We start from the raw sequence: 15,957 nt of genomic DNA on the forward strand, positions 1-15,957 counted from the left end.
CTTCAGAGATAAAATCTGGAGTAAAATAAACAAACAGATGATTGAAACAAACACAATCAGATTGTTTTTTGGTTTGATCTTTGCGTAGTTTTAACAAGTTAATGGTCATCCAGTTTTTAACTTGAATAACTATCTCCAGTATTTAGAACAACATTTAAGTTAAGTAAAGTTAAATAAAATTTAAAAAAAGACATAATTAAATAAATCTTTTTTTTACATTACCATGTAATTTTAATAATAATAATAAAAGGGTAAAATTATTAAGATATATGACAATGATAAATTATTGTTATTAAAGTATTCTTTTATTGTCAGAATTGTGAGAATAAAATCAGACCATTGTTTTGTTTCTGAGATATTGGAGGTCACGTGAACGCAGCCCGATCATGACGTCAGTCCGCATCACTCACAGATCGTTTATTATTAGATGACCCACTCCTCATGAAAAATAGAAGCCCCTTCTTCAGAAGTCGTTACCATAGCAACACAACCCGATCAGGTGGATCAATCATCCTGTTTGATGTTTATTTTAACTGTTTACGTCTCAATAACTGTTATTAATACAGTTTTTCATGTATGAAGTGGAGTCGTTGTGTGGTCGGGGTGGTGCCGGAGCCGGCTCCTGAGACCCGGTCAGAGTGAGCCCTCTCCCTCCTGCCCTCTTGCAGGAACACGTAGCCGTTAGCGGCAGCTGCTCTCATGTCTCCCCGCCGCTCGCCGCCTGTTCTCGGCTGTGACTCGGCTCTCTGACAACCTGCTCCCTCCCGGCGCGGCTCTCTCCGCTCCGTAGCGATGCTCCGGTTCTGGTTCGAGGCGGCGGCGGTGGTCCTGTGGCTTGTGCCCGGGTGTGCAAGCACCGCTGCCCGGCTGTACACGGAGGAGGACCCGCTGGTGATCCTGAGCAGCGGCAGCCTGAAGCCCACCGTCACCAACTCGTCCTCGGCCTGGCTGGTCCAGTTCTTCTCGTCCTGGTGCGGACACTGCATCCAGTACTCCAGCACCTGGAAGGCTCTGGCCCAGGATGTCAAAGGTACCGCAGCACAGTCCGAGCCAGACTCCTCTGTGAACAGCAGCTCCAGACTCCGTTTAAAATGCTGCTATTTAACCATCTCTGGTCGATAAGCAGAACAATAATATGTGTTCAAGTATCACTCTGTTTTACTTGTTTTCTGATTCGGCATCAATAGAATACAAATATGATCGTTTATCACAGAAATCTCAAATCAAAGCCATGTGACTCACACAATCACTGAACTGTTTTAAATTGAACGAAGCGACTGAAAGATTCTAGATTCTAGATGAAGATTCTAGATGAAGATTCTAGATGAAGATTCTAGATGAAGATTCTAGATGAAGATTCTAGATGAAGTTCTGTGTGATGGAATGACTCAATACAGGCATACTTCAAGTACTTCAAGCTATCTTAGAGTGAGTTAATGTTACTTCAAGCTGTCTTAGAGTGAGTTAATGTTGAGGAAAATTAACCTTCTTCCAATCTGAACAAGCAGCTGTTAACTGCAGTAGCTGATGTTCATTAACCAGACTCCACTCGTAATACAGCTAATTACTTCTTCCGTGGTCGTCAGTCAAACAACCAACACGTTAATGTATCACTCTGAGTGTTTTCTGACTTTGTCATGAACCATCTTTAATTTGGCATTATTACAATCCAAACATTAACTCTTAATCACAGAAAGCTTTCATCCTAAAGTCGTTTAAGTCACACGGTCGCTAATGTTTCCATCTGTGCGACGCGACTGAAAAGTAGCAGATTTATGAATGAAGTTCTGAATGAAGTAAAGAAAGATTTGAACTAGAATAAACTGAGCTGATATTTATGTGTATAATAAACAGCTGTTAGTGCAGTATTGGTTATTTATCAGCTGCGCGTTAATAAACAGCTGACGCCGCTCACTGTAACACATTAGCTCCTGAAGCTAACAGGTGGCTATGCTAACAGCTCGTGTTTCCAGGTGACGGACAGGTGACACTCCAGGTCTCCTAGCAACAGAGAACCTGTCACACCGGAGTGGCACTAAAATAGTTTCTAAATTAATTTAATGAGAGCTGGTTTGAGTCAGCTGTTAGTTCAGTTAATTCAAATCGATTTTTCCACAGTTCAGATCATTGAACTTCATCAGTTCTAATAATAATTTAACCTGATAATCAGCGTGAATGATAAATGTTTGTTTGTTTTAACTTGTTTTAACTAGTTTTAAGTTTTTAAAGCCGAACAAACAAATATAAAAAAAAATAATAATAACAATAATTACAATGATGATGATGATAATACTACTACTAATAATAATAATATTAATAATAATGATAAACAGTGATTTATTCACGATAATACAATAATATATAATTGAAATAATAATAATGTTGTTATCAAGTATTTTTATTTGTTTGGTGTATTTTACATAAATATCTGCATCAGTACACACACACACACACACACACACACACACACACTCAGAGACCTGTGGGAATCAGTCTGCTGTCTTAAGACCCCATCTGCCTGCAGACAATCCCCAGGGAATAGTTCAACTGGAGACCAGCTGCTCACACACTCTCTCTTTATGTGGACCTGCTGTCGGAGTCAAAAGATATCTCAGAGACAAAGACCCCACCCCCCAACGCCACCCCCACCCCCCACCCCCCCCCGAACCTGAGAGACAGACAGCTGGGACACACACACACACACACACACACACAGCAGGTTTGCTTTCAGAAGTGTGTATGGGGGATGAAAAAAATGGACTAAACATTTTTTTTAAAGTTTCTCCTGTCTCTCTCCCTCCCTTTCTCCTGTCTACCTCCCTCCCTGTCTCCTGTCCGTCTCCTGTCTCCCTCCCTGTCTCCTGTTTGTCTGTCTCCTGTCTCCCTGTCCCCTGTCTGTCTCTCTCCCTGGCTCCCTGTTTCTTGTCTCCCTTCCTGTCTCCCTGTCTCCTGTCTCTCTCCCTGTCTCCTGTCTCCCTCCCTGTCTCTCTCCTGTCTCCTGTCTGTCTCCCTGTCTGTACCCTGTCTCATGTCTTCCTGTCTCCTTTCTCCCTCTCTCCCTGTCTGTCTCCTGTCTGTGTGTCTGTCTCCTGTCTGTCTGTCTGTCTCCCTGTCTCAGACTGGCATCCGGCGGTGGGCGTGGCCGTGTTAGACTGTGCTCAGGAGGAGAACTTTGATGTGTGTAAAGAGTTCGGCATCAAGTTTTACCCCACATTCAAGGTGAGTCAGCTGGCTGGTTGTTTGTTTGTTTTTGTTTGTTTGTTTACACATGAACAGTTTAATAACATTTCATGTGTTTATCTTCAGTATTTCAGAGCTCACAGTCCAGAGACAGACAGAGGGACGCCCTACAGAGGTGAGACACACACTGTCTGTCTTACACCTGCACACAGTTCATACACTGAGGACACTAATGGACAACCTGTCTGTCTGTCTGTCTGTCTGTCTGTCTGTCTGTCTGTCTGTCTGTCTGTCTGTCTGTCTGTCTGTCTGTCTGTCTGTCGGTCTCCAGGTGCGGACAGAGAGATCCAGTCAGTGCGACAGTTGATGGTGAACATCCTGCAGAACCATACTAAGCTGGACTGGCCGGACCTCTGTCCTCCACTGGAACCATACAGGTACCAGAACCATCAGAACCACCAGAAACCCCAGAACCACCAGTCTCCTCTCTGACTGGCGGTTGTCTCTGTGTGGACTGGTCCGTTACACAACTTTCACAACATTTTTATAAAAATCACAAAGAACTGTGATAAAATGTCCCATAGGACCCAGTGAGAAATTGACAGTAGAGAGGTGAACAGCTCTCTGAACTTTAACATGAAACAGGACTTAAAGTTTAAACTTTATTCTGTTCACGAACTGTCAGTTTATAATGGGTGTGTGTTGGATGACATCACAGCTAGAGTGGAAAGGTTGGGACGTACCAACCGACTGTCTCATAGAGACCAATGAGAACATGTTTTACTACAGACATGAAACCTACATCAACGTGTTCAGCAGAGACTTTTCTTTCTCATCACTCACATTCTGTTGTTGATAAAACCAGATCAAGAGCTGAATTAATGGCTTTTGGATGAGCCAGGCCTTCAAAATAAAAGCCCACAGTGGTTTCTGTGTGTTACTGGTTGTGTAGTGTAGCAACAGGAAGTTAAGAATGTGGCTGTAACTCTATCTGCTGAAATGTTCTACTTTTATCCTACCTGTCTGTCTGCCTGTCTGTCTGCAGCTCTGTGGAGCTGCTCCCTCTGTTGGGTCAAAGGTCAGATCATTACACTGCCATCATCGTAGAGGAACCAGACTCATACGTAGGACGAGAGGTGACGACGACGACAACAACAACAACAATAATAATAATACACAAGGTAACAATGCAACTAGAGAGGAGATGATCTAACTGTCTGTCTGTCTCTCTCTCTCTCTCTCCCTGCCTGTCTCTCTCCCTGTCTGTCTCTCTCCCTCCCTGTCTGTCTCTCTCTCCCTGCCTGCCTGCCTGTCTCTCTTTCTCTCCCTGCCTGTCTCTCTCCCTGTCTGTCTGTCTGTCTCTCCCCCTGCCTGTCTCTCTTTCTCCCTGCCTGCCTGTCTGTCTGTCTGTCTCTCTCTCCCTCCCTCCCTCCCTGCCTGCCTGCCTGCCCGTCTGTCTGTCTCTCTCTCCCTGTCTCCCTGCCTGTCTCCCTCTCCCCCTGCCTGTCTCTCTCTCTCTCTCTCTCTCTGCCTGTCTGTCTCTCAGGTGGTCCTGGACCTGCTGCAGTACTCAGGTGTTCAGGTGAAGCGAGCTCTGAGCTCAGACGTCCCCCTGCTGGATGCTCTGAGGATCACAGCCTTCCCCTCCGTCTACCTGCTGCACCCCAACACCACACACACACACCTGCATGTGTGAGTCAACACGCACACACACACACACACACACACACACACAGAAAGAGTTTATTATTATGTTTATTTGTATTTATGTTTAATAAAGCAGGAGGTCTTTTCTCCTCAGACACAGTTTCAGTTTTACTGGAAACATTTTGACCTTTTAATCAAACTGCTCCTCTTCTTCTCCTACATCTTCTTCTCCTTCTTCAGTGAGAAGCGGTTGCGTTTCTTCTTCTCCTCCTTGTTGAGGACGTTACCTGGCGTTCAGCGCAGGTCGAGCAGCAGCAGCAGTACTGGTGGAGGCCAGGTTGGGCCATTGCAGGACAGACAGAGCAGCGAGCCCTGGAGAGACTTCGACAGGTACGACACATTATACAGAGAGAGGTGATCCAGAACTGGAGGGGGCTCTGTTCATTCCTATTAAAGCTCTTCACCATAACAGGATTTCATCTTCTAGACTTTCAAATGTTTCAAACCGAACGGATCAAACACTGATTTACAGATTTTTCTTTACTGATGTTAGTCTGAGGGAAAGTCTTTTTTTGCATTTGCAATCAGACCTGGAAACGGCAATTCAGCATCGTGAGGCAAAGAAAATATAGAGTGGTCCGGTCAAAATGCATCATTGTCTGCCAAGAACACACCGAGTCGTCCGGTCATTTGTTGAGAAAATGCGGCGTTTTTCGGCAGAAGTTTCTTTACTGATTGAAGTCTTTGTTCCAGTGGCATCACGTGATGCCTGGAAACTAGCACGTCTGATCAGCATCAACGCTGACCCCGGTCCAGCCCGGGGTCCTGGTCCGGCCCAGAGGTCCTGGCTATGCAGTAACCTGTGTGTGTGTGTGTGTGTGTGTAGGGCGAAGGTTTACACGGCTGATCTGGAGTCAGCACTGCACTACCTGCTGAGAGTCGAGCTGGCGACCCACAACACCCTGGAGGGGGAGGAGCTAAAGGTCTTCAAGGACTTTGTCACTTTGGTCGCAAAGGTAACAACGACAACAATAACAACAACAACAACAACAACAACACAGCTCAGTCTACAAACCAAAATCAACCTCATTTTCACTGCAACATATAAAATCTATATGAATCTATATGAAGTCCTGCAGTCCGATGAGTCAGCTCCATCACAGCTATAAGTGACTCACACTACAAGTGTTTTTGTGTATTAGAGGATCATCAGAAGTTTAAAATCCAACTTTACTTTTTGTTTTAACAGTTTCTAGCGCTGATAAATGATAAATGTCTCCGTCTCTGTCTGTCTCTGTCTCTACCTCTCTCTCTACCTGTCTCTCTGTCTGTTTCTGTCTCTGCCTGTCTCTCTCTGTCTGTCTCTACCTGTCTCTCTCTCTGTCTCTGTCTGTCTGTCTCTCTACCTGTCACTCTACCTGTGCAGTTGTATCCAGGTGGGGGTTCTGTGGTGAAGCTAATGGAGACTCTCTCTGATTGGCTGCTCAGTCTGCCATTACCACGGATCCCCTACCAGGCCGTCCTGGACCTGGTGGACAACAAGATGAGGGTGAGACTCACACACTTAACACACGTGTACACACACACACACACACACACACACACACACACACACACACACAGCAGCAGCTGACTTCCTGTTACCTGTGCAGATCTCAGGTGTGTTCCTGGGGGCGGAGCTTCGCTGGGTTGGCTGTCAGGGCAGCAGGGTTGGGCTCCGAGGTTACCCCTGCTCCCTCTGGACGCTTTTCCACATCCTGACTGTCCAGCATGATGCCATGCCTGCTGCCCTGGACAACACAGGTACACGCTCACACACACACACACACACACACACTCTATGTACTATACTATACATGGAACACTTACATCCATATGAATAAGTCAAGCAAACAATTCAATAAGCAATTAAACACCCAGCGCTCCTCCTGAAGGGTTGGCCCAAAAAACCCCGAACAATCGTCCTGCAAGAAATGTGGAGAGTGGTCTTACGCCGAGAAAGTGGAGAGCGGTTGTACGGCAAGAAAGTGTAGAGTGGTCTTACGCCGAGAAAGTGGAGAGTGGTCGTACGGCGAGAAAGTGGAGAGCGGTCGTACGGCGAGAAAGTGGAGAGCGGTCGTACGGCGAGAAAGTGGAGAGCGGTCGTACGGCGAGAAAGTGGAGAGCGGTCGTACGGCGAGAAAGTGGAGAGTGGTCGTCTTGCAAGGAAGTGGAGATCGGTCATACAGCAAAGAGTGAGGGTCAGCAACAAAATGCATCGTCCTTCAGGAGAAACATCCGAGTTTTCCAGCAAGGAGTGACAGTCTTCTGCCAAAAGACACAAGTTTATAAAGTTACAAGGCCAGAAAATGATACACACAAATATACCTGCTCAATGTTTCCCCTACCTTTATATTAGGGAGGCGCCCCGCCCCCCTTGAAGATGAAGTTGTTGTTTTTTTTTCTAAAGAGCGCCAAATCACAACAGAAGTCATTTAAGGTTACCTTTCCTATAGAACAGATCTATATCTTTTCCTTTTATTTAACAAACTAAATAGCCTTATGTTATTTATTTTATTTACATGACGGCATGTCATTTCTGTCTACATCAGTGGTTCCCAAACTTTTTCAACTGTGCCCCACTTTTGTAGATACAAAAATATCAAGGGCCCCCCCAGCCCAACATTGTCTGTAATTAATACAGAAACACAACTTCAGTATGTGACATGTTATTAAAAAATTGAAATAGGAACAATTCTTACCTTTAGAGTGAACCATAAAAAGTCACACAGGACTCGCTCCTCTATGTCTTTTGCCATGTTATAATGCGCCTCGCGGTAGTATTGTCAAACAGCGGAATAGCCTTTAGTTTGCTGGTTGTTGCTTCATCTATCATAGCTGAAACATATCAATAGTGGAAGCTAGTATTAATTCCTCTGCTACTGTGTGCGGCTTTTTACACTCAGCAACTCTGTGCGCTACTTTGTAGGAGGCGAGTTAAGCATTTACAGGCACAGAAGCTACTTCAGTAAAGCAACTCCGTTGTGCACGACAGTTGACTAGTTTTTTTCTGAAGAAATCAATGGGCTTCTCTTTGTGTTCGGGATGTGAAGTCTCCAAGTGGCGTCGTAACTTGTTTGGCTTCATACTGTCAGAAAATAATATTTTGAGACACACAACACACTGCGGTCACTCTTCATTACCCGTCATTGTACTGGTGAAGCCGAGGGCGAGATATGCCTCATCATATTTTCTTGTCTTTGTTTTGATAGTTGTGACATTTGGTGTGGATTCATCTTCTGCTTTACGTTTACCTGGCAGTACTTACACAAACTTTTTCATAATTTGCTAGCTGGCAGTGAAGAAGAAAAATGCATCATTTATATTTAGCCTAACCGCGCCCCCCATCATAACTCCAGTTTGAAAACCACTGGTCTACATGGTTGGCGTGTACAATTCTCGTCTGCTCTCTGTATTGCGTGCGGCGGACTTCCGCCCCGATGTGCACACACACGTGCAGTTTCCCATTAATTACCTAGACTGTGGCAGCCTGCTATAGTCTTTTTTTGCAGCGCTAATGTCACATTTCAAGCTACTAAAAGTATATTTACACTTTTCACGATATAAAGTTCTACTGCGTTGTGTTGCCGCTGCTCAGCAGAGTGTCTGTCAGCCGCCAGTCACTCATTCCCTTGACCCCGCCTCTCCATCCTCCTCCGAGACATGCGCGCGCATTCACACACTTACACACATGCACTGAATTTACCGAGCTGGTTTACCAAGGTCCAAACACACTGTTGCATACGCCGTTTGGTAGCCGCGAGCTAACACTAGCTTACAATTAATGTTGCTTTCATCACAAAAAGCTTAACTGTGATCTGAATTATTTCCTGTCGCTAAACACATGCAGCTTTCAGAATAAGAGCACAGTGTGTTAACAGAATCCACCACAGAATTTACAAGAAGACTGTCAAAATGTGATGCCTTAAATAAAACATAGAAGAACCCTTATTCTCTTAATAACCCTTAATAAAATATCAAATCATTAAGATCTGTGTATATGATGGAATAGTGGCATTGGAATGTGTGAGAGGCCTCCAAATTTGGGCTTATTATTGAAAAAACAAATTCTCCAGGGGGCATGTCCCCAGACCCCCCTAGCCAGCAATTTTTTCACACTGGCTGGCTACTTCATGTAGGAGTGGAAAGCTGTTAACACTACCTGAAAATGTAACAGTAGGATAACAATAAAGATTCTATGTCATGGTATCTCCTGACTGTAAAAAATGTTATGTGAGGTGTTTGCACACAAGACTGTAAACCTAAAGGAAACACTGCTGCTGTAGAGGTCCAACTGTGTGATTCCTTATTTTACCTATCTTTTTATCGTCTTTCTGTCTGTCTGTCTGTCAGGTCTGGAGGGCGAGGCGGCCCCGGTGCTGCAGGTGATGCGTCGTTACATCAGGACGTTCTTTGGCTGTGAGGAGTGTGGCCGTCACTTTGAGGCAGCGGCGGCGGTCAGCATGGATCGGGTGCAGGGCCGGGCGGAGCAGATCCTCTGGCTGTGGAACCAGCACAACATGGTCAACTCTCGGCTGGCCGGTACGCTGCTCTGCTCCGCTTCTTCCAGAGGATCTTCTGATCACTGAGTATTAACATATCTCTTCTCCTGCAGGTTCTCTGAGTGACGACCCCCTCTTCCCTAAAGCTCCCTGGCCGAGCCCTGCCCTCTGCGCCTCCTGCCACGAGGAGAAGAACGGTGTCCACGTCTGGAACCAGGACAACGTCCTCCTCTTCCTCAGACAGCACTACGGAGCCTCCAACATGTCCCCCAAATACTCCCTGACTCCCCCTCGACTCTCCGCACCTCCTCCTGACCCTGATCCTGATCCTGTACAGACCGGCCGGCCTCAGGAAGAGCACCAAGGAGGAGGAGGAGTAGGAGGAGGAGAGAGGAAGGAGCCAGAGAAGAGAGTTGAGGAGCAGCTGGAGCCTCGACCTGGGCACCAGGCTCAGAGGGGGGAGCAGCGGAAGGAGGCTGTGGTTCTGGGGGGAGGAGCAGGAGGAGCAGGAGGAGCAGCAGGAGGAGGAGGAGGTGTCTGGATCCTGGGTCTGGGGTTTAACAGCGTGGACATGAGTCTGTGTGTGGTGCTGTACGTCTGCTCCTGCCTCTTCCTCATGCTCCTCTTCTTCTTCTTCAAAGTCCGATCCAGGAGGTGGAAACTCCGACACTCCCGCCTCCACGTCTGAGCTGGACCAGACCGATTCAACCCGGATCGGGTCTCAGTTCTGTGGAGGGTGAAAGTGTCGTGAAAGGTGAAAGGGTCTGGACTCTTCAGGTCTCTCATGCCTGAGAAATATTTGCTTTTTAACCACGTGTTCATGTAGAGAACTGACTGCAGCGTGTCGGCTGACATCATCTGCCTCCGTCCACACCGGCTCCATTTGAGTGCAACTGAAGGTCAATTCGATGAAATCTAAAGTATGAATTGGTTGAAACTCATTTGAGCTTTTACAAATGCGCTAATTTCTGTCAGAAGAACGTCTCGATCGACAGACTTCCTTTTGTTCTTTATCGACCTCCTGTTGCAGGTTTTGTGTCCGGATTCGATACGTTTTTGATTTGCTTGTGATTGTCCTGGTATGCAGGTTCGATTCTGATGCTCTCAGACTTATAATTTTTGAAAGTTTCCATGGTGACTTGTTGACCATATTGATCTGTGGCAGCTGTTTGAGACTTAAGGCATTTCAGACCGGAGGAACTCATCGTAGTTCAGCGCCATAAAGTTACCAACAAGAAAATTTGTCTTCATCTGCCATGAAGAATCCGAGGTGTCCATCAGAAGACTGCAGTGTGTTTATCTCTGGCCATTTTCAGAGGTTTTTCTTATTGTCTGAGTTGCTCTCAGACCTCAGAACAATAAAAGGTTCATAGCTTTTAAAACCCTGTTTTGAGGAAGAGGAACCACTTGTGACCTGAATCAGACAGCCAACCTCCATCTTTATAAACCTGTAAGTCGCGTTAACAGACACATCATGTATCAGACTTTTATGGATTATTATCTTCTCTTCAGAACTGAAGACAACACTCACGCTGCTGACCTGCTGAACACGCGGTTAAAAACAAGTTTACCTTTGGCTTAAAGGGCCGGTACACAGAGACCTGTGTTCACCCTCCAGAGACACCAAGAGTTTCCCTTTTACACACCTTGACCAGGTGACCATGTGACCAGGTGTGTGTCCAGCTGTGTGGACCTGTTGGACTGAATCGGACCAGAAGCTGGGTGTACTTTGTGCCAAATGTTGAACCTGCTGACAGACGAAACACCTGTCCTCTCAGGGCCCGCCCCTGTGTGTGTGTGTGTGTGTGTGTGTGTGTGTGTGTGTGTGTGTGTGTGTGTGTGTGTGTGTGTGTGTGTGTGTGTGTGTGTGTGTGTGTGTGTGTGTGTGTGTGTGTGTGTGTGTGTGTGTGTGTGTGTGTGTGTGTGTGTGTGTGTGTGTGTGTGTGTGTGTGTTTGTGTGTGTGTGTGTGTGTGTCTAAACTGTGAACCATGGACCCGTGCTGATGGATATGTGACGGACTGTGATGTTTATTATTGATCAGTCAGCTGACCCTGTGTTGTTGTGGTGGGCGTGGCCCCGCCTCCGATGGCTCCGCCCCCGTGTGGTGGCTATTGATTTCAGACAGAAACTGCTCAAATATCTAAAGTTCAGATTCTTTATACATAAACATATTATGTATATATATGTCTCTGATTTTGTTTATTTAATTGAATTTTGAGTCAAATAATGAAATTAATATTCGAGAATTTAAAAACCTGATTTTAAAGGATCCTTTAAATCTGCTTATTGATCATAAAAAATAACAAACATATTAAACTTTCAATTTGTTTCTGTAAAAAAAACAAATGTATAAAAATACTTTTTATGTATAAAAATATTTGAACTGAAGAAAACATCAAATGAAAATATCAATAATTTGTGTTTTTCATTTATTCTCAGTTCTGCTGATATTTAAACTCTTTAGCCTCAAAAACAAGAAGGAAAACAGACAAACACACAGATGAATGTAAAAAAACAGAAATATTGTTTTATAAACTTTGGTTTTCAGAATAAAAGCACAGTTTGAAGAGAACAACAGTTTTAGAAATAAAAAGTATTAAAATAATCATCTCATCATGAGACTGTTTTAACTGTTTGAATCCATTAAAGTCAACTTTTTTTCCCCGCCCAGAATAAAACAAAATAATCCGACCGGTTAAATGTCAAAATGAGAAAATTTAAATATAAACACACATTTTTTTAAAATTTTAAATCAAAGTGATTTATTATCCTGGTTGTGGTTTAAAAATTTAATTTGTGTCCAAATAAATTAAAACATTTATTTATTTTTAATCTGGTGTTAAATGTTGAAAGGATTTTTTAAAATTTGAAATTAACAAACCTGAAATGTGAAATACTGAAACTGAAAACAGAAAATAACATAAAATCTGAAACAGAAATACACAAAAACTTTTCAAACATGAAGTAAAAATGGGAACAATAACAAGAAGTTTTTACATATATTTTTTTTCTTTTTGAACGTTTTAAAAAAAAATTCAGGTTTTTAAATTTCACTTTACAATTTTTTTTAAAATTAATTCAGCATTTAAATAATTAATTTACTGCTCTTAGTTTTTTCTTTCAGATTATTATTATGGATCCCTGCAGGAGAATTTATGTAATTTTCTGTTTAAATTTCACATTTTTCATTTCTTTTTTTCATGTTTCAATATAATTTATTTTCTTTAACCATTATTTTCTCATGATGATGCTCTGCTGTGAACAGTTTCCCTTCAGGTGATTCTCTGTTTTATTTATTTTATTATGAAACTGTTCAGTCTGCTGACCCCTAAACACACCGTCCCGCTGTTCCTGTTCTCTCCTATGATTGGTTGTTTCACTGAACGTAAATAATGTGTGAATAAATCTATTGCAGCTCTCTGACTCTGTTTCTCCTGCAGCTTTTTAATGTAAGAGAAATGTTTAAATTGCGACCTTTTCATGACAGCGATCCTTATTTATTCCAAATATATTCCTGGATTATTATTATTATTGATGTGTTTATGTTTATGCAGACTATGAGCTTTAATTTATAATAATTATTTTAAATTGATCATGTTTTTTATGTTACATCTCAACCTTACAAGTAACTAACAGATAACAGCCAGCCAGCTAACATTAGCCAGTCAGTTAACGATATCCAGCCAGCTAACATTAGCCAGCCAGCTAATGTTAGCCAGTCATTTAATCTAGCCAGCCAGCTACAATAGCCAGTCAGTTAAAGTTAAACAGACAGCTAACATTAGCCAGTCAACTAACATTAGCCAGTCAACAAGAAAAGACAGTGGCGGGTGATGTAGAAAGAGCTGATAACTCAACCAGTTCTTCAACAGATTCAATACAGCGGCCTCACCCAATGTCAATGCTGCTTCTCTTCCTCCTCCTCTTCAACATGTGTACATCTCCAAAGCAGCATCCACTCACCGTGCCCTTGCTCATCTGGAGGAAACTGGTGCTTATGTGAGAATCATGTTCTTTGATTTTTCAAGCGCATTCAACACCATCCAACCCAACATACTCAAAAACAAGCTGACAGAGATGGGAGTGGATCTTTCCTTCATCTCCTGGATCACAGATTACCTGACAGGAAGACCACAGTATGTCAGGTTGGGGAACTGTGTTTCTGGGACATTAATGAGCAGCACAGGGGTCCCACAAGGCACTGTTCTGGCTCCATTCCTGTTCACACTGTACACACTGACTTCAAATACAACTGTGAGTCCTGCCACATCCAGAAGTACTCGGACGACACTGCTATTGTGGTGTGTATCAGGAATGGACAGGAATCTGAATATAGGGATCTGATAAAAGCCTTCAGTGACTGGAGAGTCACAAAAACTATCTCCTACTGAACACCTCAAAGACTAAGGAAAGGATCATAGATTTCCACAGGTTCAAGTCCCCCCTCAGCCAGTGAATACCTGTGGGGTGGACATGGAGTTGGTGCCAAGTTATAAGTATCTAGGTGTATACCTGGATAATAAGTTGGACTGGTCCCAGTTTGACAGACTGGTTCTGTGGTTGGAGCCAGGTTGGACCATAGACTGGTCAGCTATTATTAGCCAGTCAACTCACATTAGCCAGTCAACTAACATTAGCCAGTTAGCTAACATTAGCAGTCAACTAACATTAGCCAATCAGCTAACATTAGCCAGTCAGATAACTTCAGCCAGTCAGCTAACATTAGCCAGTCAACTAACATTAGCCAGTCAGATAACTTTAGCCAGTCAGCTAACATTAGCCAGTCAACTAACATTAGCTAGCCAACTAACATTAGCCAGCCAGCTAACATTAGCCAGTCAACTAACATTAGCCAGTCAGCTTACATTAGCCAGTCAACTAACATTAGCCAGCCTGCTAACATTAGCCTAGCTGTGTCAGGTTCATGATGTTCAGCTTCGTCCTCTTTGCGTAGCCGAGTAAACATTTTTTAATTTAATTTTGTTTATTTGTTTTCCCTAAACAAAACTTTGAGGTGCAGAGTGGCTGTGTGGCTCCTGTATGTAACGCCTGTGTTTTTCCATTTTTCCTGTGAAGAATAAACCCCACAGATACTCAGCTATGTCTCATTTATTCCTACACAACACAACACAGAGTGTGAGAGCAGAAAGCTGTCTGCTATATTTGCTTCATCAGTTAGTTTTCACTCCATCTGATGCTGAGCTGAGCTAACGTTGGTGCTACACAGAGTGACAAGCTAATATTATCTTAGACACCAAGCTGATAATCACGGTGATCTTGTCTTGTTTTATTTGCTCTACATTCCACCAAAACGAAAAATATAATTTATTTTTATTAGCTCTAAATTTTAAACATTTGTGTTTAAATCATCTAATTCATAATGAGTTAAACCACTGATAACATTATTTTATTTAAACACAGGAAAGTGAAACACATCAGATCTCCGTCTTCTACGTCTCCTCTAGAGGCCGCAGGGATTCAGAGTATAAAGAGTCAGTGAGGAGGGGACATTCACTGGGGAAAAAAAGACACAAAATGACCAAAAAAAAGTTTCTTATTGTAAATTGAAACTTAAAGTTTCTTATTGTAAATTGACCAAAAAAACTACGTAAATTGACAAAAAAAAAACGTGAATTGACAAAAAAAAGACATAAATTGACAAAAAAAAAGATAATTGACCAAAAAATTACGTAAAATGACAAAATAAGACATACAATGACAAAAAAGATGTAAATTAACAAAAAAAATGACCGAAAAAGACGTAAATTCACCCCCAAAAAATGTAAACTGACACAAAGGCATGAAATATAAAAAAGACGTAAATTGACCAAAAAAGGCGTAAATTGACCAAAAAAACTATGTAAATTGACCAAAAAAACTACGTAAATTGAGTTAAAAAAACTACGTAAATTGACCAAAAAGGAGTAAATTGACAAAAAAGTCGTAAATTTACCAAAAGAAGACGTACATTGACCAAAAATGTGAAATTGACCCAAAAAAGATGTAAATTGATCCAAAAAAGACGTAAATTGATCCAAAAAAGATGTAAATTGACAAAAAATAAGAGGAAAATTGACCAAAACAGATTAATTAAAAAATTACAGAAAAAAAAGTAAACTGACCACAATTTTTTTTTTTTTGTGGTCAGTTTACATCTTTTTTAAAAGACAGATTAACTGTTCCCCATTAGAGCAATGTTGGTGTCCATGTTTTACCAAAGTGCAGCATGTGATTCAAACATCTCTTAACTTCCTGCATCACGTTTTTACTGAACTATGTCACTTTCAGTAGTCACGTTGTCCTTCTACTTCATTTCCAGCATTTACATCATTTATTTTCTCTTTAAAATGTCTTTTAGAGCCGAACCAGGAACTGTTTGGCCCTGACCTTCGAGAAATGCCGACCGAGCACAAATTCAATCAAACCAAAGGTTTTTGTTCCAGCAGTAAACCTTACCATGTCCTGAGACTCTCATAGGAGTCTATGGGAGCTGTGGTAGAGACTCTCGTAGGAGTCAATGGGAGCTGTGGTAGAGACTCTCATAGGAGTCTATGGGAGCTGTGGTAGAGACTCTCATAGGAGTCTATG

The 15,957-nt window shown here is 42.8% G+C and overlaps 1 protein-coding gene across 1 annotated transcript; it reads left to right on the forward strand.

Annotated features, from left to right (window-relative positions):
* The first annotated feature begins 450 nt into the window (after positions 1-450).
* On the forward strand, positions 451-12,792 carry qsox2 (quiescin Q6 sulfhydryl oxidase 2). Its single transcript, XM_059337632.1, has 12 exons — positions 451-1,030; positions 3,119-3,219; positions 3,307-3,355; positions 3,512-3,617; positions 4,226-4,316; positions 4,727-4,872; positions 5,068-5,217; positions 5,714-5,843; positions 6,254-6,376; positions 6,480-6,630; positions 9,220-9,408; positions 9,482-12,792. Exons 1-12 carry the CDS (start codon positions 793-795, stop codon positions 10,054-10,056), a joined length of 2,049 nt encoding a protein of 682 aa, XP_059193615.1. The 5' UTR covers positions 451-792; the 3' UTR covers positions 10,057-12,792.
* The last annotated feature ends 3,165 nt before the right edge of the window (positions 12,793-15,957 follow it).

The sequence above is a fragment of the Centropristis striata genome, chromosome 7 (assembly GCF_030273125.1).
Source record: "Centropristis striata isolate RG_2023a ecotype Rhode Island chromosome 7, C.striata_1.0, whole genome shotgun sequence".
NCBI classification, from domain to species: Eukaryota; Metazoa; Chordata; class Actinopteri; order Perciformes; family Serranidae; genus Centropristis; species Centropristis striata.